The sequence below is a fragment of the Achroia grisella genome, unplaced genomic scaffold (genome assembly GCF_030625045.1).
Source record: "Achroia grisella isolate CSIRO2021 unplaced genomic scaffold, CSIRO_AGI_Agris_v1 utg1245, whole genome shotgun sequence".
NCBI classification, from domain to species: domain Eukaryota; kingdom Metazoa; phylum Arthropoda; class Insecta; order Lepidoptera; family Pyralidae; genus Achroia; species Achroia grisella.
Genome location: NW_026712606.1, coordinates 1,370,023 through 1,394,081, shown reverse-complemented (window position 1 = coordinate 1,394,081; position 24,059 = coordinate 1,370,023). Strand labels below are relative to the sequence as shown.

Here is a 24,059-nt window from a genome sequence, read left to right as displayed (position 1 = left end):
ATGGCTGAGATAATGTGGAAAGTTTGGTCGTTGGCTGCAACACTCGGAGTAAGGGGATGGGTAATTAAAATGATTGTGTGTTTAAAAGGCCTTGCAATGATTTGAATGTCTTTTTGCATTGTAATATGCATATTCATCACAAGATTGGGTCACGGACTCATTCACATTGGTTAAAAACTTTCATAAAAAATAATAACTTATAACAAATATATATAAAATGTACACAAAACAAAAAAAAAAAAAAAAAAAAGACAAACTCAAAAAATAACAGCACCGTGTTTTGGTAGGCAAGACGCATGGGTCGTTAGGTATTTAACTAGACGCTGCGGTGGAAGAGACTTAGCGATGTCATTTAAACAAACGACGGCGTTATAATCTAGTAATAGTTTGAAGATATAAAAACAATGAAATCCCCATGCGCACAGATGAAAAATATCTTGATGATGTTTTGTATCCTGAGCCGTCAGGAAATTAAACTGGCTTAAAATCAATTTCATGATGTTGTCACAAAGGTAAATATTATTAAATCACTTTACGTATATAGTTTATTGTGCAAACGTCCTTGGTTTTTAGGTGGTGAGTATGCACACTCATATTTTATGGAAAATTCATTTTTTGTGATTTTTAAAATTAAATATTACAGAGAGCTTATTTACATGACATTGTTATTTTCATTTTTCACTATGTAATGATGATGAATATATTATAAGAGTTTCAATTGTATAATTATCAAACGTAAGTAATATACAATATAATATATATATATACCTACGTGTATAAAATATAACAGATACATTGGCGTAAATTATATAACTAGTTATTGCAATTTGGAGCAACTTATCTTTCTAAAAGTTGAAATCCGTATTAGGTACAATTATTCAACTAATCCCATTTAATCGAAACTGTCTAACTACAATAAAAACATGGAAAAAAAAAAAAAATAGAATAATGATAAATATATACCCGTCAATAAAATATAGATAATTATAATCACAGTTTTGTTTTCCAATCGCTGCTAACGTTATTGGCGTGTTATTCGGGTGCCATTTTGAAATTGCTTTAGTGCTCAAGAGAAAAGATCAAGTACAATAAATGGACACAGTGATTAGTACACCAAGGTGAATGTATTGTTTATTTTGTCTTACAAAATTTTATTTAGTCTCTTCTTATACTCATTTTCAAGCAATAAAATATTTAGATTTTCTGTTATGTGAGAATTTTGGATTTGGATTAATTAATGTTATAATTTATTTTATTTTATTCCTATACTAATAAACTATTAGAATTAAAATTAATAAATAGTAAATAATTATTAATATATAGTAAAATAATAATTAATAAATAGTATATATATCGATAATAGTAGATAAACCAATAATATACATACGTAACTATAGGCATATACCTAACTACAATGAAAATATAACTCCTCACCTATCACATAAGCCCGACGCGGCGTGAAGTTATAAATATTTTACTGTACCTACAATGACAAATTAGCATCAGGCCAGTCAACACAACGATTAGCCATAGCAAAGGAACTAAACCTCTCTGAATAATTCAACACGACGACTACTGTTTCAAAGTAAAACAAAATGATTGTTTTAAAATTGCAGATTGGCTGGTAATATGCATATTCACAAAAGTTTCGACGGACTCTTCTTATGATTATGCATAAAAAATAAAGTCTATATATAATCCCCATAAATTACATTTATTTACATGTAGTTAGGTACATTTATAATCACAATCTTACTATTTAAATAGGTTATATCTGTTAGTTGATTCAGTAAGTCTCATGAATTAATTTCATGATGTTATTAGAACTTGGTTATTTGTCCCGTAATATGCACATCTCAGTTTTTGACAAGCATGCTTTTTATTTCATTTTTCATTGTGAGGGATGTATTAATATAATTATCATAGCTATACAATATATTTACATTTTTTCATCGCTCTGTACGCTAATAATAAATGTCCCTTTCTAGTAGATAAATAATAATAAATGTCTCTTTCTAGTAGATTCACTGCGAAAATAGTAACTCGTGCGCCCCAAAAATATCAATGATATCACGGAACTCACTTTACCACTAGTACCGTTTAAAAAATTTGTTCGAGTACGAGTACTACCCAATAATAGGAAAAAACAACGTACTTAAGTAGGTAGTGTACTTATTTTCAAACTATAAATTTGAATAAGATCTTACTTTTGTTTGTAAGGTAGAGGAAAAATGTCAACGCAGGTTTTATGAGAATGGAAGCTAGCGTAATCCAATTTTAAAATGTTGCCCAAAGCATACATATTATAAAACGAGACATTGTCGGGAGCTTAACGTTTAAATTAGTTTATCCCCCTAAAGCGGAACCAAAACGAAGGGTTGCAAAATTTAAATTACAAATAAAAGTACTGAAAAATATCTACGAGTGGGTAGTGCCTCAACGATGTCTTTTAATTAAACCATAAAAGTTAATAAAGCAACTTAATTCGAAAAAATAACTGAGCAGAATATGAAAACCTATCATATTATATCATAGAATGTTTTAATTCATTTAGAAGTTTTAGATACTAAATCTGATACAAATGCTTTATATGTGGAGTGCAGTTAACAAAGGATAAAATAAATAATATGTTTCACTGTCTTCTGCAATTATACGTATAAATATGTGATTCAAATATGTTCCTATCATATTAATAATATATTAGTAAATATTGTAATTAGCAATGCTCTGAAATTGGAATTATTGGATAAGGGCTATGACATCTTAGTTTTCTTAAATGAATGACACTCAGGTGTCGTCCCATAGCACTGAGTTAGACCGTGACACCAGGTATCACAGGATAACGTAATGTCCGTAGAGCTATTCATGTATATAGGCTACAGGTACCGCCATCAACGCCGTTAACGTCAGATAGACCGTCAGCTTCAATTGCATATAATAAATTAGCTTTTATCAAATATGGACAACGGACTTTGCGCAATAATAATAACTAAGTAAATACTACGACTATGTAGGATCAAAAATGCTCTTTATAAGATCCAGTATAGATTAATTTGATAGACAAGCAGGTGGATCGATTGTATTGATAATGGAGTACTCATTGCTCGCACTGCAATATTATTTAGAACAAGAGATTCATGTAATATAGTAGCAACGTCTGATGGCATTCAATGATACCTAACAGACTATCATTATTGATACACGGGTTATTCATAAAAACCTATGTAACTAAATACACTAACCGTTAGATATTCCTTTATCAGTCTAGATCGCACCAATGACACGCATATTGTACGCTTTCAAATTTTCCACGGTCCACTACCGCTTCGCTCAACTGTACCATATAATATTGAAATACGTCGCTCGACTGACTGTCCGTCCGTTCGTCACATGGCAACTGCCCCAGGAATCCCTTCAAAGCACCTGTATTTGACTTGAACGCTTCACTGGACATCAGCAAATAGGTAGATATGCAATATCCCTTGAAAATCACGAATTCCCGGAATATTTAATATAGCGATGTCGAACATATTACAGTTGAAATAAAATATTATATTTAGTATATAAAAATAATTTATTTACAACATATAGATTAAAATGTCTGTTGTTCAAAAATATCATTGTAATAAATAAATAAATTACGTCATGGAAAACTGTACCATTCTCAAATCAAAATTCGTTGATGTCTCAATATGGCTTGGACTTCATTTTTTCTATTTTTATGAGTATCTAGAGAAAGCAGAATCAATAAATTGCATAAATATCTATGAATAATCATAAATAACCATAAATCTTAAATGACATCAAATCTATCCGTTATAGATATTAAATAAATTAGTTTTACAAATAATCTTACTGCCGTCTATAATTGTAAACAAGTCTGTTAATCTTGCTTGATTCCATGCCGCCTTCTCTTGCATTTGGTACATTATAATACGTGTCGTCATAACTCGCATATCGATGTGTGCTAGGCTTATATTCAAGTTGCAGATAATCACCTTCCTCTCGCCTCAATTGTCCCTTATCCTTTCCATCGTATCTAGGATCCTCGTAAATAGTGATGGTCTGTTTATGATGTGCAACAACTGGAGCATTTTTTGGAACTTGAGCCACTGGATCGTTTCGAGATTCGTCATATCCGTACCCATATCCATGATTTGGACCATAACCATATCCACCATCATGTCGCACGCCATAATCATCATAATATCCAGGTCCACCATAATCTCTTTCCCAGCCAGGTCCTCTATCCCATCCTGGATTTCTATCCCATCCATGATCTCTTTGCCAACCGGGTCGGTCCCAACCTTTTCTATCATCATTCCATCTATTCCAATCCCATCCTGGATCGTGGCGAACAGGCGGAGCATGATATTCTAAACGATCATGCACTTTATCCCTATTGTAGGTATTTCTATCATCATAATACTTATTATGGTTTAGATTATCATCTAAATAATATTTTTTCCGTGATCTTGATGGCCTGCATATTTAGCACCATTATCGCCGTAACGATTGTATCCCCCTTGATGATAATTATCCCGTAAATGCTCCTGACCATTGTTATGAGAACCTTGATAATGTCTACCACCTTGATTATCGTGACTATTTAATTTACTGTTGTAAGCAGCTTGATCACCTTCATCGTTGAAATCGTCGAAGAATGTACTTTTATTGGAAGATTCGTCTTTGTGATAAGAATTTTGGAATCCTTGTTTATGATGTCCTTTTTTGTGGCCCCTTTTATAACCTGTTGCTTGGCTATCCTCGGCTTTGTCTTGCTGGGAATTATAACCTTGGTATGCATCACTCTCGGCTGTTGATTTAGAGTCGTGATCTTTCTTTACATATTTTGCTTCGTCATTGGCTTTAGAAAACTGATTTTTATGGTTATCATTGATTTGAGTTTCGATTTCATGTATCTTTTCCCCTTTTTGCTTATCTTGTTTGATGGACTCAGCTCCTTCTTTATGAGCAGCATCCTTTAAGTGTTCTTCCAATGCTTCTTTCAGCGCAGATGCACCCACACAAGAAGTTAACAAAATCACTGATATTGATATACTAATAAATGTTTTGTATCGAAGAATCATTTCATTACACTAAGTATGCAGAATAAGACAGAGATGTTGTTGCTAAAATGTCTGAGTACGTAATAGGTGAGACTCCCATTGTAAAAACAGTTTTATATTGATGAAATTCGTGTTGGACTTCACGGCGAATTAGGGCACAATGACAGGAACCACAGAAGCTGCTGATGGGAACAATAACTAGTCAGCACGACAACATGAACAAACGGAGCGTCCATGACATGACATTATCGAACTTGAAGCACGGACGTGCAGCGTAGCCCATGATGATCGAGGTCAATAAAACCTACTCGAGGACATTGACTAAAGTACGATGCCTTAGCGCAAATACTGATTTAATACCTATTCATAAATTGGTCAGAAACTATATAATGTTTCAATTAGTATAAAACGCAATCCGATATATAATATACTACTCAAAACAAAATAAGGGCCACCTAAATTTTATTGTATTTTTGTAAAATAAGCCTCATAATTCAATAAATTTTGATTCAAAATATTTGAAATGGGTTCTTTGAAATTTAATTAAAGAAAAATAAAGTTCAATTGGATTTTTTTATCTCTAAAAAATTGCATTTTGGGAAAGAATGAGAAAATAAAGAAAAAAACAATGGATTTAAAAAATGCCATATTTTCTTAATGAACGTTTAAAGAGTTTTTTTTTGTTGTTTAATATCTTGTGTGACCTCCTCCTTTATTAACACATACCCATATCATTGAAGGTATGCTTTCAATTAAATGGCAGACGTTAACTTCTGAAATCCTCTCCCAGCGACTTTTCAAAGCATTCATGAGATCTTGCTTCGTGTTTAATGCGAATGTCACTGTCTCTGACACTTCTTTTTAGTTGATTCCATAAGTGCTCGCTCTGATTCAGGTCAGGACTTCTAGCTGGCCACTGCATCACTTCAATTTCAGCTTCAGCTAATGTGGAAATTGTTACTCGCGCCGTGCGCGGTCGAACATTGTCCTGCAGCAAGATGAACCCTGGTCCAGCTTGATGTGCAAAATGAAATAATCTGCTATTGTACCATATTGTTAATGTAACTTTGGGCAGATACAGTACCTTAATTAAAAATTACGAGCTCAGTTTTTCGTTGTAGAGTTATTCCGCCCCAGACCATTTCGCTGGGTCCACCATAACGGTCTGTTCTGAGTATGCATGGATCTAAAACCGTTTCTCCAAATCATCTCCGCACTCTAATGCGTCAATCATCACTCTAAAATTTAATTTTACTCTCATCAGGAAAGAGCTCTGCAGTGCAGTCTTAAACTCTACAATCCAGGTGTTGTCTTGTAAACTTAAACGATTTGCATAATGTACTGCAGTTAAATGAATACGAACTAAATATTTTCTTGAATATTGTTGGTCTTCATGGAGTTGATTTCGTACAGTTAGGTCACACTCACGAGTGCCTGTAGCTCGGCATAACGTATTTTGTATGGTCCGTGCTATGCACGTCCGCTCTCTTAGTGCGGTTAAACGGGTATACTGGTCTTCTTGATCTGTTATAACCCGAACATTTCCTGAATCATGACGTCTGACGACAGTATCCATCTTCTGGTACCGGTTCCAATCATCCAACGGCCCGCCGTGAAAACCCAACCATTAAACGTACAGCGCGCTGACTGTGACCTTCCTGGATTGAAGTTACGACCCTAGTCGCTGTAAGTGCATCCATAGGTCTCCTAAAACGAGGCATTTTGAAATCAAAGACACGATATTAACCGTCTGCCCTGTTAGCGGCAGGAACTATAATCAAAAGTTATAAAATTAAATGTCACAAAAATAGAATTTTCAAGAGTCATCAAGTTAAGCGTTAAATAAAATAAAAAAGTGTAACCACCAAATTAATTTGTCACTATAAACATTAGTGACACTTTAAAGAACCCATAATTTAACATTTACAGACTATTACAAACTTGAAACAATAATAATGTTTGTTTAGAGATTATTTTATTAGTGGCCCTTATATTGTTTTCAGTAGTATATAATAATTTTATTACGAATCCCAACTTAAATCATAATAATAACTCAAAACAATCTACAGTTCCACACAGTCTTCAAGTCTCAAAATAAGCAGATCCTGTGTTTTGGTTACTAAACAACTATAACTATACCTACTTACTTGTAAATATTTTGTATGAATAATACATACATAATAATATCTACAAATACATACATAAAAAACTTTCAGACCAATACAATCATTTTAATGAACACAAATGAACCGTTCCAGAACCGAATCCACAACCATCTAAAGTAAAGTCGTATGCTAAACCGCTAGATCACCTAGACGATCAATTAATAACATGGAATTAGTTTTATATGAACCCTTGAGAAAAATACTACTTAGTGGATAAGTAAGTTTAAGGTACCTACAGCACGTCTAACATACTATAATATATCTTGATTCGGATTATTCAATCTTTAAATTATAGATCTCTAGAGGCTCACTATCTATATAATAATAAGAAGGTAAACTGATTTCATCTTGATTAATTCTTCCAATGCTGGCGTCTCGGAAGTTACCAATAAGTTACCACAGATTAATACCTAGTGACTTATTAGTAACTTAACTAAACATAAAATAAGACTATGTATTATGTACCTAGAGTAGTTGACATTTTGCTCATTGAACAGTTTATCGGATACCTATTATTTTGCGATCATTGTTTAGATAACACCACCGAGTACTTACATCTACTAATTTGACATTGCATCTATTGTTCGCTGGAGGATTGATTGTATGTAGGGATAAAATGGGTACGTATCTACCTATCTACCTTGATAAAGTGTGTGTCGAATTAATTCACGTTACAGTAGGTATAGCTAATACTGATATTTGTATGACGTTTACGGATATATAGGTACGTAACATTAACAGAAGTCTATATACCTATATTCTTTCAATTTGTTTGTACATAACTATAATAAAAAAAGTACCTAATTTATCGATGTCGATACAAGGAAGATATAAGAGAAAAATTGCGGAATGCTATTATTGCGGAACTTTATCATGCTTTAGGTGCGATTTCACTAACGTAGGTACCTGTTAAACTACACCTAAAATGTTTGTTGTTCATGAGAATACTAATCTATTTTGTTATAAACAAACAAATATTTCAAAAGGTACCTATAATTATGTAGTCGCGGGTTCAGTTAATTCATAAATATAAATATTGAATTAAAAAATCAGAATTACAGTCGAATTGAATTCTTTTTAAAAGTTGGAAAAATTATTTATCGGCCACATTATACACGTCTAATCGATATTATTTATTGGGTTTAAACATTGTTTTCTTGAGCCCATCTTTGTTTGAAAAGCTTTCGATAATTTTGTTAATTTTTTACTTATTTTGAAGCAACGTACATAGCAAGCTAAGATACATAGCCAGCAAATCCATACAATTAAAATGTTTACTTACGGTAAACCTTCTTCCAGATACCCAATATATAAAAATATTGTTGTAAAACATAGCTTTCCAATTCTAACAGAGTCAGAAACTAGTAATTAGTATGTAAATGAAAGAACGGAAATGAGATAAACGAAAGAGACATTTATTAAATAAAATTCACTCAGAATATACAAACATATATAAAAAACTATTTAAAAATAACACAGGTAAAGGTAATAAGTAACTAAATTTAGAACGTGGAAACTGGTACATATTTTAAATGCATTACATGTCTACATTTCAAATATTTAAATGCCATAATGCTAAATGTGAAGTATAATACAAGCCAATATTAGATTTTCTAATATTTATTAGAAATAATGTAACGCCACACTCCTATACAATAAAAATCGAAAAAAAAATTATAAGTTATAACAATTAATACAGGTTTACTTAGGCTTGCGCAGTGTCAAAATCAAAAGCAAATTAAAGTATATAATTTGGAAATATAATATTTTCGCGCCTCATTTTAAATGCCATATAATTTAATAATTTGTTTCAAAGTACGCTCGTACGTTACTAAGTAATTACATTTCCGACCACATAGGCAAATTAAATTAAAACAACAGTAGCACTTAATATTAAAAAATAAAGTATTTACATGCTTACATTACATACTCGCATCAAATACATTGGTGTTGAAAAAAAAATTACATAACAATTTCCAAATTATAAACATATTCTCAATAATTTGGACTATAAAGCAACATTTACGATACACTGTAATTTTATTTTAGAACCCACACAATTGTCCACGCCATATTTATTAAATCGGACTTGTATCACAATTCACTCACAAAGTTTTTAATATATGGATAGTGCCATAACATAAAAATGTGTTGAATATTACAGCTATTGTTTATAACAATGATTTTTTTTAAATTATTATAAAGAAAATTTGTACACAGATAAAACTAATAGTAAGTAGTTGTGACAACTATTATTATTTTGGCGCCAAAATATAAAATACTAAAAAATAAATACTACAACTAAAGGCTCATCATGAACTCTTATTCTTATTACATAGATTTCTCAAATTTATAGCCACTGTATTACGTCATTGAACTATTTGCCTGACTCGTGAAAAGAAAAAATAGGACGATATAAGGAAGAATGTTTGACTTACATACATACATACAAATTATTTACGTATGGTTCTAGTCGATAATTATTACCCTATCTTAATCTACACATATTAAGTGTACATTAAGTACATACCAATTCTGTCCCACAATTCACCTACAGAATAAAAAAAACATACATATAATATTAAAACCTAAAACAAAAACTCTGTACTGGATGAAGGAGTACGAAATTTGACACGGTTAAAGTTTATAATGGGCAAGTGCAAAAAGTATGTATATATGTATGCATATTAAAAAATATATATACATACTACCATTCATTTGGCACACATATACATAGACAATAGAATTAATAAAAACTGAATAAGAGTTCGTGACAATCCTTCTGGATTCTAATACTGTCTCTATTAAATGTTATACAAAACGCTCCAAATTCACATTCCATTTTCAAATTAATGCACAACAAAATTTACTCTTTTAAAACATACATTAACGTGGTATCCAAATACCCCATTAATAAAATGTATACAATTTGTAAATAGACGTGAAAAAAGGTTAAAATAGCGTTTATACTGGTATTTTGTTGTGCAGCATTTTGAATCGTAGTCTTTTATTTATTTATGTGATCAATACATAAATAAATAGCTCTTATAAATAAATGCGCGTAACTAAATGTTTATTTATAAATTCAACTTCAGACTCCATTTATCCCTCTTTTATTCAACGATGCTATCCTAGCATTCAGTTCTTTCACTAAATCCTCCCTTTGTACCTCCTCTTCTTGCCTTGAAACAATGTCTCTTATCTTCACCATGCCTCGCTTCAATTCCGATTCTCCTAATACTACGGCGAGAGGTATACAACTATCTTCACAATGCTGTAGCTGAGTCAGCATCTTAGGATTTTTCTTGTAGGACTGCTCAGTCTGAATGAACATAAATACAATTAATTGTATTAAAATTATTATTTGTAATTATATAATTAATAATTATTTATTAATTTGTACAATATACTAATACAAATATAAAAAATACATATGTACAATTTTTTTAGTTATAAAATTTATGTGAAAATATACACTTCGGCATTTATATTTTAAAAGATATAATGTCTATGATCTAGTCTGTGGTCCTTGTCTCTCACAAACCGATACAAAAAGTTTTATAAGATTTCACCTTCGTTAATCTATTTTATTAAATGAGGCACACTTGAATCAATCAATTAATTTTATTCCTATAAGTCTTCTCTAAAAACTATAGTCATTAAGATATTAAGGCATATGTCGTAAAGTTCTCTAAAGAATAACTTCAATGCTACATACTTCCAAATATTAAAAATGTCTTAGAATTTTATAGTTCGTACTTGAAACTAAATTGCTCTACTAATAAAATCACCTATTATTATATTAAAACAATTGATACTAGTATTGATCGAAAATTATAGTGTAAGAGCCTATACTACAACTAGTTGAGCCGTTAAGTAGCTGAGTATTAACGAGAATATAATATAGGTATTCTAAATAAAAACCTTAATGCCGGCATTCCACAATTCAGTACAGATCTTCATTCGTTCCTCGAGGAAATTTTTCTGCGCTGATGCGACATACACGTCCACTTCATTGGTGCGTACGCGCATCTCGCCGGCCGCCAACTTCGCCTCAAGAACTGAAAAGATGCGCTCAACGCCGATACTGACACCTACACATGGAACCTGCAATAATGTTAACACATATAAATAATACCCTAATAATTGTAAAGATACATATATTTTCCTGTGACAAGGAAATAACATGTACACGTAAAAAGAACTAATTATGGCCTTTGGACATGAACAGCACCATAGATATAATAAAATACGCAATACTCTCTTTTTTCGTACTGGTGCCACTGAAAACTAGCAGCATAAACATTTATATATCTACAGCATTATTGGTGTAGCCATTTAAATTAAGGCCACAGAATACTTTATTACAGAATCCATATATACAAAATTCACTCAGCAGGGTAGTATGAATACAAATTAACACAATACATTCATTATTGCAAAAACTGTACTTTTATGTATATAAATTTATTTTTAGCAATACATTTTCCTTAATGGCTTACTTACTAGCACCACAAGTATTTGAGCCTTCTAAAACATAATACCTGCATGTCCATAAATTAAAAGGCCTGACGTTCATGTTCTTGGCAAGAAATAATATAACAATTAAATTTCCGATTAAGTTCCCATATCTTCTAAATACTTTAGTTTAATGTTAAAATCTATACCTGTTTATTCTTAGTGTCAAACATCCCAACAAGGTTATCATATCTACCTCCACCAGCTATAGATCCGACTGATTGTTCTTCATTACCGATTTTAATTGGCTCTGAAATTAAATATTTATAATTAGCTTAATAACGATAAAATTATACAAAAGTGGTTATTGTTAAAGAAAATTACTTGGTTATTGCCTAAGTTGCACAAGTAGCTGATATTAATCTGTCTTCGCTCCAATTTACTAACAAACGGAAAACTCCAACCTTATATTTCATTTATAATTATTAGTTTCATACATGAACATAACTTTTAAAGACTTGACCTCATTAATAAATAAATATATTCGGTTTCTTTTTGTCAGCTATTTATTCTATTAGCATATTCAATCTGATATTACCAAAAGCATCTGTTTTTTTTGGTAATATCAGATTGAATAAATATGCTAACTAATTACAAAATTCCTATAAACATTTTTCTTTAAAACATTGATTACATATTCTATGTTTTCATACTGAATTACAGGACAAAACAATTACATTCGTGCAACAGATGGAAATTCTAAATAGAACTATATTGAACTGCTTAATAAATTGCTAATAGTAGGATTTATCCTTCTCTTATAAAAATAATAATACCCAGTAGTAAATTGAAATCAGGTTATTTTAATGCATATCTGCATTGTATAATCATATTTACTGTGCATATGTATATTTTTCTTTTAATAAACAGAACTTGAGAGACCCAATTTCATGATACATTGAAAGATAAATTTCATTACTAGATTAAATACTTGCCAGTTAAAACAGCTTCATAAATTACACCAGTGTAATAATCCAATCCTCTAGCTAAGCTTAAGTCGAAAACAATTTTGTCTTTAATTCCAAATAATTCACAATATTTTAATAATAGCATAATGCCCTCAAGTCCTTCAATTGCCGCTTTAGTGTTGGACAATTTCTCATCTTTCAATAACTTCTCGGCTAGTTCGACTCCACCATTTAGAAGTACATATTTTCCTATTCTGTCCGCTGCATCAGGTGATACACCTTTTTCATTTATCATTTCAGTTCGGACTTCTTCCCATGGTGACTGAAAAATTTATAACATTTTCCATTATCACTGAGCTAATAATTACATATAAATTTTGTTTTTATCACAAAATACAATAATAACATAGTACATAAATGTGAAAATAATATTATTTTGTGTCTGCACAACGTAATAAAAAATTAAGTAGAAAAAAAACACTCACCTTGTCAAGTTTATCTACAGAGGAACAGGTTGGACGAAATTTATCTGCTGGTACACCACATGCCTCAAACATGCCATCAAGTAATCTTCTGTGATTCACCTTCAGTACATATTTACCTATATCAAGGGCGTCCAATATCTCTGTAACAGCTTTAAGACATTCCGCATCAGGTACCATCAAATCATATTGACCAGCTATATCAAAGTCCTGGAATTTTAATAATATTTATTTATTATTAAAATTTATATAAATGTATTATCTTCACTCCACATTCTTATTGATAAATCAGTAACATTTAAATATTACTGTAAAACTATATAATATAAGGTAGTTAGAAATACTTGTGTCTCATAGTCTCATGTCAAGTGCATTTGATTCCAGACGACATGTTTAAATTTGCCTTGCCCACCCCTATCTATTAAATGAGCCTAGCCCCATAGGTTACATTAAGGGTGTATATAAATGTACATACGCTTAGTACAATACGATTCAAATACACGACCTTGAATTACCTAGAAATTAGGGTACTAAACCAATATGCTACTAGTTTTTATTGATAACTGGAATTATCAGTAAGGTCAGTGTGATTCACGCACGATTGCCCCTTACCGAGGCTAAGTGCGGAAATGCCAGGTCAAAGTATAGTCAGTGATAAAGAAGTAATTTACTCATATTTGTTGAATTGCATGTAAATTTATAGTATTTCATTTTTTTAATTTATATTGGAATAGAGGAATCCATTGAGATAGAAGGCTCAATAGGAGATAGCTAATTACAGTAGTGTACCTAAGATTCGTTAACAAAGTAAAGCAACATACTATGTGCGAAATGAAATATTAATGTAATACACTATCTTTGAAATTAAATTCATCTATATATATATATAATTGAAACTAGTGATCTATCAACGCACAGCCCAAACCACTGGACAGATCGGGCTGAAATTTGACATGCAGGTAGATGTTATGACGTAGGCATTCGCTAAGAAAGGATTTTGATTAATTCTACCCCCAAGGGGATAAAATAGGGGATGAAAGTTTGTATGAAACTTTGTCAATTTTAAACCGATCAGGCTGAGAATTTGCATGCATAAAGCTACTATGACGTAGGCATCCCCTAAGTAAGGATTTTGATAAATTCCACCCCTAAGGGGATAAATTAACGCCAGCGAAGCCGCGGGTAAAAGCTGGTATAAAGATAAATATCAGTATACACATCACATCCATATACACAGGTAAATCTGGGTTTTAAATTTCTGTAAAAGTAGTATAGCCAACCTACATGAATAAATAGATGTTTCGTAATAAACTGCATTACCTAAATATAAATTTTTAAAAGTAGCCTTTAAGGTTAATAAAACTGTAAAGTTGATTACACAATATTAATTTTCAGCTAATACATTTTTTTATGTAAATTAGTAATTGCTCATATTTTTACAAATATATGAATGAATATCAAAGTAAGTATAACTTACACATTGGTAGAATTCTCTGTATCTGCCTCTTGTCATTGCTGGATTGTCTCTTCTGTAGACTTTTGCAATATGATAACGCTTAAGTGTTGTGATTTTATTCATTGCCAAATATCTTGCTAAAGGCACAGTCAGGTCATATCTTAGAGATAAAATTTCTCCTCCTTGATCTTTCAAGTCATAAATCAATTTTGAATCTTCACCATATTTGCCAGTTAATACATCCTGTAATCACAAACAAAATCAATATCATTACATAGTATTCTGTTACATTGTATATATACATTATGTATATTTTGTTTAAGAAATTGATAGCCATAATAATCATATTAGCTTAACTTATATAGCTTAACAAAAACACAAAAGACATAATTTTGTTTAAAATTTAAACAAAATTATTTCTATACAGGACAATATATAAAATTAACACTTTTTTATTTACCATAAATTAAATAGAAAAACAAAATATTACATTTAAATGAGAATCAAGGTCAAGCTAGCAATCCTTCTATGAATATACCATTACTGGCTAATATAATAATAATAATAATATAAAAATCATGTCAGATGAAATTTTTAATGAAACAAGTGAAAGAATCAGATAGGTTATGTAATATGTGATTGTTGTCTATTACAAAGTATTTAGAAAACAATGTATTAAAGTAGATGAAGTTGAGTGTAAGTAATGAAATTATAAGTAATACTAGTGTGTAAAATGCATTAATTTAACTAAAAATGATATTAATAATTCAATTAAGTATTAACCTTCAATTCAAAAACTGGTGTATCTATGCATTCAGCACCATGCTTCTTGAAGACTGTAATAATTTTTTGGAGTACATTGTTTCTTATTGCCATCTGTTGTGGATTGTAATCTCGAGTACCCTTTGGTGTCTTAAGAGTAAACTTTTGTGGTACTACATCCTCCACAGTTAGCTGCTTTTTAAGTGCCAATAATTTTTTCACCTCTTCTTGAATCTTAAAAAATAACACAGTTAACATATTCTTCTGAAAATAAACTGCAACTAGCCTTAAAACATTAGGAATATATTTTTAAAAAATGATGTTTCTTTTAGATATTAAACTTATAAATAAAATAGTACTAAAGTGGAAGAGAATACAAAATTTAATATGTTTAACTGAAATATTACACTACTACTATTTATTAAGGTGTGAAGAACTACAAAAAATATTATAAAAAGTATAGCTATCTGTTTTAGTCTAAGTCTTTCAAAATTGTTGACTAATGAACCATGCACTACTTTCCAATACCTTGTAACAAGCAGTTGTCGAAATACTTTTGGTGAAACTGCCATTATGAAAAAAGTTGCATAACTGCAACACAGCTTTGTGGTTTTTTGAAAATTTCAGCGCTTTGAATAACATGCTTCAGTAATATTTTTAAATATCTTAGTAAAAAAAACCACTCAATATGATACTTCAACACCACTGCATTTGAGTAATTGAGAACCGGAAAAAGAAAACATACCCATTGCAATATCATGTCTTATATTTAAACAAAGAATAATAGATAAATTTTAGGTATATCATCATAAAAAAGTGGTGAAAAAGAACCATATGAGGAGATTCAACTGCATATAATTAAGTTTGCGAGGGGTGTACCAATGAAAAAATAAAGTGCCACAGAATTAATAGACTAAGCAAGCTTTTATATACAGACTCTAACACAACAATGCCACTTTAACAATTTATTAACAAACCTGGTCATCACACACATTATTTTCGATATACATTTTAGTGGGCAGTACAGTCATTGGGAATAATTCTATTTCTGAGTCACTGTAACTCCGCATATGGTACCACCACCTCCTCAAATATTTGTATCTGTCAAAATCTTTATTTTTGCCTATGCTTTTATACAATTCGACATCACAGTTACTAGGTACATAACCACAAATATAACTGTAGCTACACAAGTGTCTATCAATTTCTTTGAGATCATACTCTTTTACAGTCTTCTTGGCCTATAAAATTAAATTCTATGTTTTAATAGCGCATGAAACTGTGCAGATGAGGTAATATCAAGTAGTTTTTACTAACAAATGTTGCGAGTTGCAACGTCGTAAGGGCAGCGTCGACAAAGACAATGTACTTCTTGCTATCGCCTTTTAACTGGATCATAAATCTAATAAAATACAATATAACTAACCTTTTCATTTGCTTCTTTTGCAGCTTTCAATTTTCTGACCAGATCACCCTGTTCTTTTATTTTTTGAAGTAATATTTCTTGAGACTCTGCCATCATTAATATTAAAATTAACTTTCATTCAAAACGTCCGTCTAGTCACGGTCACAAATGCAAGTACAGTAAAAGTGCTTAGAGATAATTGCAGGTCAGCGTTTCAATGGAGTTCCTTTCATTTTTCTATGCATTACAGCAGCATGGCAAACGGCATGGAATGGCATGAATAGTTGACGGATGGACGACTGACAATGATACTGACAGACATAAATCACAGCATAGAGTAATACCACAGGCGCACCACCGCCTTGTGCATCAGCTAAGAGTTTTTTAATTATAATAATGACAAAATGACCTTTGCCAATAAGACCTTATGCTTAATAAGCTTAAAGTCTATTTCAATACTTGTTTTGTACTTTGACTATGCTTCTTAATACAACTTTCTCAATTCCAATTAATAATAAACTTTTGGCACGGAGATTTTATGTAATGAGATAATACCTCTATAGAAATAAATTTTAGAGATTTAACTTTAAATTTCAAAATACATTTAATTGTTTGACAGAGTGTCAGTATCCGCTAGGATAATAATGTTCTGTCTGTGATTAGAATTCAATAAGCACAGAGTAAATTTATAAATTTAATTTAGAAAAATAAAAACAAACATCATCATCTTTAATTTTTATATTTCACTAATTTTAATTATATAAATTTGCCGAATATTTGGAAAATCACATTGATGTTTAGATTTTTAGGATTAATCTAGTGCCATAAACCTATTATAATTTACCATTGCAATAATGGATCGATTTGAATATATTGACGCCCGCTTATTTGAGGGAGAAAGTTATATTAAACGAGATAAAAATGTTAAAATCTACGATGGTGACGATAAGGTTTGTGTATTCATAGTTGTCAATACATAAATTTAATTTCAAAAAGATATTATACTTGTATCTTAATGATTGATTTGATGAACAGTGACAATGTTCTTTAGTTCTGTCACCAAAAAAATCTAATTTTTAGACCCAATTCACGGATGGAGAAGTAGTTTTAACAACCCATAGAATATTATGGGGAAAACCTGGCGATATACCAAAAGGACTTGTATGTCTATCACTTCATTTATACTATGTATTTTGTTTGGAAGAAGAGAGTGGTGGAGTATTTGGCCTGGGTGGACCCAAAAGGATAATATTGCACCTTGGACCGGCGCTCCCTGGTAAAAAAAATAATTTTTAATAATACTTTCTTAGTAGTAAGTATTCTAAACAATATTCAATACTATACACCAATCCACGAAAGGTAAACAAACCTCTTTGTTTACCTTTTATAGCAGTTCTGCTGGAATGTATACAGTATACAACAAATTGAATGTGGTTCTCATTGTAATCTCAGTTAGTAAATATATTGTTTTGTCTTTATTCCTGTAATAAAGGACTGGACAGGATTCCCCTTGTCTTTTATTTTAGGAAAACTATTAGTACAAAATTATTAAATAAACCCTAGGGGTTATTGATGATATTTCAAATAAATATGAAACATTTATTTTTTAAATTCAATTACTCTAATTAACAATTTCTGCACATGTCAAAGACTTATTTAGTTTTAAACTTCAATTAATTTCCATTACGGTTGCTACATTACTGACATATTTGAATATATTCTTTTTGTGTATGCATCATCATGATCATTATATACATACCATACATAATAAAAAATAATTGTCTATTATAAATGCTTGTATTATGTGACAATCAAAATTGTTGGAAGGTAAGGCAGTTGCTTTTTTTGTAAACATAGAATGTGATCATATTTGCAACAATGATATAGATTTGCGGGTTAGTAGTGAGGGTAGCAGGTATGTTTACACTTAAGATAGTTTATTCACTTAGAATGGTTGGAAACTATACCACCAGAAGGATCACAGATTTATCACTAGTAATATTGGAGATAATTGGTCAAATCACAATACCAACTAAATATTTCATTTTCTTTACATTTAAGGTAAAAGACCTGGGCCAGCAGTAGTCAGTCCTTATCATTTTGTGAAATTCTCCTTCAAAGACGGCATTGATGCTACTTTTTACAAAGCTTTAAGTGATGCAGTATCTGCCAAAGCATGGGAAGGGCCTAGTCCAGCAATATCACCAGTGTCTTCAACTAGTCCTACCTCATCCTCAAAACCAGTGACTCCTATTAATTCTAAGATCAGATCTGGTATAGTTGGAATTGAAAGAAGTATAGAGGAACAACATAGAGTGACTGATGAAAGTATCACAGTAGCATTCCAAGATCTAACTAAACTAATGACGAAAGCAAAAGACATGGTAGCACTATCAAAGAATATATCAGCTAAAATAAGGGTATGCCATATTTTTTATTTGGCAATAATGTTGTAGAGTATGTAAAAATATTAATACTTCAAAGTAATGTTATTTATTTTTCTTATTTAAATATTTTTGTGAATCTAATAATATACAAAATATAATCCACTATCAACAATTGAAATTACTGTTGTTATTATTGAAATAGATATTAAAAATAGAATTTCTTATGTAGTATTTAAGCAATAAAGATAAATCAATAATAAACAAATATTACTATTTATAGGAAAAGCAGGGAGATATTTCAGAAGATGACACAGTTAGATTTAAATCTTATCTAATGAGTCTTGGTATTGATGATCCAGTAACCAGAGACACTTTTAGATCTGATTCCGAATATTACATGGAACTCTCCCAGCAGATATCAGACATGATAGTGGCTGTATTAATGGTAACTATATTTACATAACTGGTTAATTACCACTGATTTTGTTTATTGTTTTATTTCAAAATTTTCTTATAACATTAGTTATTAAGTCAGTACTAAGTCAGGTTAAATTTTTTTCATTGGACAAACGCCAACAAAACTCCTAATAAACCAGTATCTCCTTTCTAGGTGAAACTGGTTTATTATGAGTATTCTTTGTGTGAATTGGCTATTTGACAGTTGTAGAAATAAAATATGAAAACATTTTTTTATGGTAGCTCCTTAGTAAACAGTAATCATACAATATGTTTTTTGCATCAAAAAACATTATTAATATTTAATTTTTGGAAAATAAATCTGAGTTTTGTTTATCTGTGGTTGACATGGAGCGGCCATGATTGATCATCGTATGACGTCATAATTCAATAAATAAAATGTTAAGTAATCTTGTTATTTGTTCTGTACTTTGCTGAGAAAAATCGCTCAAATATTTCAATTAATGTTGTCTAAAGTTTCACGAAATGAGTTAGGCTATATTAAAACAGATAATGCAAATCTGCCCAGGATAGATTCGTTTATGATCGCAAATCTCTTTGCCTGTAATCCTGATTTTGTTCGGACTACTCTAATGCTGTTGGCAGTAGCTGGCCTTTACAGCTTCACTGAACGTTAGGGGCGAGTGCAGATGGCACTCCAAACCCGCGGAAGGACTTATGGAGCGGCTGAAGGCCAATTCCTGCCTGATGGATACGACTTTAGTCTGAGGGCACCACTAGGGGTTCGAACCTCGGCTCAGGCCGTCGTAATTTCGATCCCCGTTTGTAATTTAGGAACGTGTATAAACAATTTGTTGGGACATTTAATTGTCGTACTTCGACACATAAGCACCGCATACGTTTGTAGCTTGTCACTTTCACAATTACAATAAAATCTGTATACTTATCACTCAAAACAGTTAGGGCGCCGTATTAGCCTTGTTTCGTTTATTGTAATTTGACGTCATAGCTCGGAAATGTCACGGGACATAGTGTTTTAGCGCGAATTCATGTTTTCTCTATCAAATAAAGCTTAATTTGAAAATTAGATAATTAAAGGTGGTTTTAAAGGTTTAAGTCTACAAAATTTTAAAATATATTTCAGAAAATTGTCAAGTAGCCAATTGTGAAAATGTTTTTTTACCTCTTCATACTAAATTGCTTATGTGGCCAGACAGTTTGTATGAAGATATAAATTGTTTTCATTTAACCATTTAATTTAATAAAAACTTTGCTTTTAGACTTCACTAACTCAGCAATGTACATACCTTCAATTATTCACAATCATATTTGTAGATTTTGTGATACACATTTGAATTCATATTGTTTGTAACAATGCAACAAATGTATCATGAATGCCTAACTTGTATTTGTGGTTGATTCAATAACTATTGTGTAAATATGTATTTAGATAGACATACATTTAGATAAATAATTAGTACAATTATAAAAAATATATTTATTATTCTAATTTACATTTTGATGAAAACCTCTTTAACAGGACTGTGGAGGTATAATGTCTTTAGCAGATGTGTGGTGCAGAGTGAACAGAGCCAGAGGTTTAGAACTTATATCCCCTGAAGATCTTTTAAATGCTTGCAAGTAAGATTTAATGTTTTAGTAGACCTTAAATTTAATAATAGTTAGTTAAATTATGTGTAACAGACAATGTTATCTGATGTTAAAAGGGTCATGTACTATTGTATATTTTAAACCACCACCCAAACAACTACCACATTAGGGCAACAAGGGGTTTGATAAAATTTCGGGTTTATATTTTCTGCCGTGATTGTGCTGTAATGGACTTGCAAAATTGTAAAAGATGATACTGCAGTCAAATATAGTCTCTTTATTGTCATGTTGCCAGAATGGGACTAATGTTTCGATGGACTCCAATTGGTACATTAGGTAGGCCTAGGAATCAAATGAGCCAGCTGTATATTGGTAAACTTATAGAATCTACGGTAAATACGGTATGGCACCGTAGTAAATATACATTATATCGCCTGTAAATATTGTGTTATATTTAATACATGCCTCATAAATATACAGTCAACACTAGCGGATATCCGAATTATTCAATGTCTGATGCTGCTTCGTTCAGAGGCTAAACACGTGTTGCAATTTGAGTAGACACCATACTCAATTATGCTCTGAATTTGACCACTAATGGAGAAGGTCGTAATGCGGTATAGCGGTGCGGTAGTCAGATTTCCGCACTGAATATTTGTGGTCTCAGTTCTCACATGCTAATGGCTACCATTAACTGAGACCACAGACGTCATTTAATCCATTAAATTAACAATGAAATGGACTTCTTCAAATCAACACTTATTTCGATAAAAAAATTATTATCTATTAGATTAATTTTGATTTTATATATATAACATCACAAATTATAATTTTCAGATTATTGCAGAGAATCGGAGCTCCTATGTCAATGAGAAAATTTCCTAGTGGAGCATGTGTACTACAATTAAACAACCATAGAGATGAGGAGGTGGCAAAGGATACAAGCAAGCTGGTATGGCAAATTTTATTAATAATTTAATATTAATTTTAATTTTACGCGCATTACAAAGCCCCAAAATCAATTAGTTTATTATATCAAATCCATACAATTTTTATATGACAAGAACTTTATATGACTGTTGGGTTGCCAGTTACATAGCATTATTTATATTAAACGAAAATATGTTCGATTTAACATATGGACTTGAGCTGCCTTTGTAAAAATTAATCTGCATGGGTATCACTTATATCAACCGCCAAGCAGCTTGTTTTAAAAGATGTATTTCGATTCAGCATGATGTCTTTAATACTCGCGAATGGCAATGTGTGAGTGAGATGTCACGGGCGTCACATAAGGTATTTTTTAAAATACAGCACTGTAACAGAGGGAAAAATTGTATGGTGTTTGATCTGTTTTGTGTGGTCCCTATATGTTTATTCCAGTAGTAGGTGGCTTATTAAATTTCTTAAATATTTATTAATTTCTTTATTTTTTTTCTGTTCCTTGTATAACCGCAATCAGTAAGTGTACTATAATCGGATTGGTTGGTAAATGACTATTGACATGTTCGGTTAAATAGAAAAATGGCAGTACTCAAAATATTTATACATTTTTTACAAGACAATCATTTAAAGTTTTTAAATTTATTTTAATATTTTTTTCCTTTAAAGTTTTAAATTTACACAGAACTATTATATATCATTTTAAAAGTATTTAAATGATGATTAAGACGGCGTGGTTAATTGAATTGACTTATATAAAATGAGGCAATTTTAGCTTCCATTTTGAAAATGACATTTTTCTATTTAATGGACGATACTATGACAGTATAGGGAATGAATTTAAAACTTTTTATATTATGTATATTTCAATATATGTGTTAATTATAAAGTAATGAGATGACTTTTTTTTATTTTCTAGATTGAAGAAAATGGTTTTCTAACCCCAGTGAAACTGTCTCAAATGGCCAGTGTATCCATTTTACTAGCTCGAGAACGGCTATTTACTACCGAGCGCCTTGGTCTGGCGTGTCGAGATGAATCTATAGAAGGACTAGCATTCTACCCAAACTTATTTTTAAAACCTATGTCATAGATATATTTTTTAAGTGTATCCGAAAAAATAAATTATATATACGATAAACATTGATATATTAAAGTATGAAATGATTTATTTAGCAATTCTTCCATTATCCGCAAAAACGACATATATCTGTTCTATCAATATTTATTAGTGAATAACAATATCATCCCATCAAAATCCTCATAGGTTTCTTGAAAAATATTCAGTTACTTTAGAATTAATCATAAAAATGCTGATCTGCTGAGCAAGGACTGCTAGCTCTTTAATACCCTGCTCGGTTGATTAGCGAATTTACGTGTAATTAGTCTCAAGTCAAACAGATTAAAGTTTATTTTACTTAACTTTAATGATGTTCATCATTATTTATTAGTTTATTTTGATAGATATGTATTAATATTATGTTATTGTATTATTATTTAATATGTTGTTTATTCTAACTATTCATGTTTATGTATATTACTTTTGTATTAGATTATGCAATTTGTTACTTGTATTTCATTTAATAGTTTTCGAGAATTTTTTTGCACTAGTTATTACCCATTCAATAAAGCCTATGCCACTGTTTTGGGGTTACTGGAAGAGATCTCTTTTAGGAATAAGTCCACCATTGCTCACATTGTCTCTAAATTATAATTATCAATCTCTACAATAAAAAATATGTATGTATAACTTTTAGTATTAGCTGCATTTAAGTCTTAGCTACATATAAAATATCATTTGGATCATTTAGCAGTAAAAGGTAACAAGTAGAACAGATTATTCCGCATTTATAATATTACTGTGAATACTGATTAGGCATACAAGTTATCTTCATATACATTGCAGCATCAATACCTCCATAAATTATATGGCGTAC

The 24,059-nt window shown here is 30.9% G+C and overlaps 2 protein-coding genes and 1 pseudogene across 4 annotated transcripts; 1 reads left to right on the top strand and 2 right to left on the bottom strand.

The window, feature by feature from the left end:
• Positions 1 to 3,852: 3,852 nt before the first annotated feature.
• On the bottom strand, positions 3,853 to 6,645 carry LOC131854745 (uncharacterized; annotated as a pseudogene).
• A 2,124-nt stretch (positions 6,646 to 8,769) lies between these two features.
• On the bottom strand, positions 8,770 to 17,044 carry LOC131854810 (histidine--tRNA ligase, cytoplasmic-like). Of its 3 annotated transcripts, none has more exons than XM_059205971.1 (9): positions 16,787 to 17,044; positions 16,338 to 16,601; positions 15,382 to 15,594; positions 14,620 to 14,841; positions 13,146 to 13,352; positions 12,688 to 12,982; positions 11,902 to 12,002; positions 11,159 to 11,341; positions 8,770 to 10,556 (listed from the first exon to the last, which is right to left on the bottom strand). In XM_059205971.1, the coding sequence occupies exons 1-9, from the start codon at positions 16,880 to 16,882 to the stop codon at positions 10,326 to 10,328; spliced, it is 1,812 nt and encodes a 603-aa protein (XP_059061954.1). In that variant the 5' UTR covers positions 16,883 to 17,044; the 3' UTR covers positions 8,770 to 10,325. The 3 variants fall into 3 exon arrangements, with proteins under 3 accessions (XP_059061954.1, XP_059061955.1, XP_059061956.1); XM_059205972.1 differs by lacking the exon at positions 16,338 to 16,601 and adding an exon at positions 15,889 to 16,065 and having other exon boundaries at positions 16,787 to 16,878; XM_059205973.1 differs by lacking the exon at positions 16,338 to 16,601.
• Positions 17,045 to 17,455: 411 nt separating this feature from the next.
• On the top strand, positions 17,456 to 23,588 carry LOC131854768 (vacuolar protein-sorting-associated protein 36). Its single transcript, XM_059205909.1, has 7 exons — positions 17,456 to 17,715; positions 17,846 to 18,041; positions 18,827 to 19,185; positions 19,433 to 19,597; positions 21,110 to 21,210; positions 22,018 to 22,132; positions 23,042 to 23,588. Exons 1-7 carry the CDS (start codon positions 17,620 to 17,622, stop codon positions 23,213 to 23,215), a joined length of 1,206 nt encoding a protein of 401 aa, XP_059061892.1. The 5' UTR covers positions 17,456 to 17,619; the 3' UTR covers positions 23,216 to 23,588.
• Positions 23,589 to 24,059: the final 471 nt, after the last annotated feature.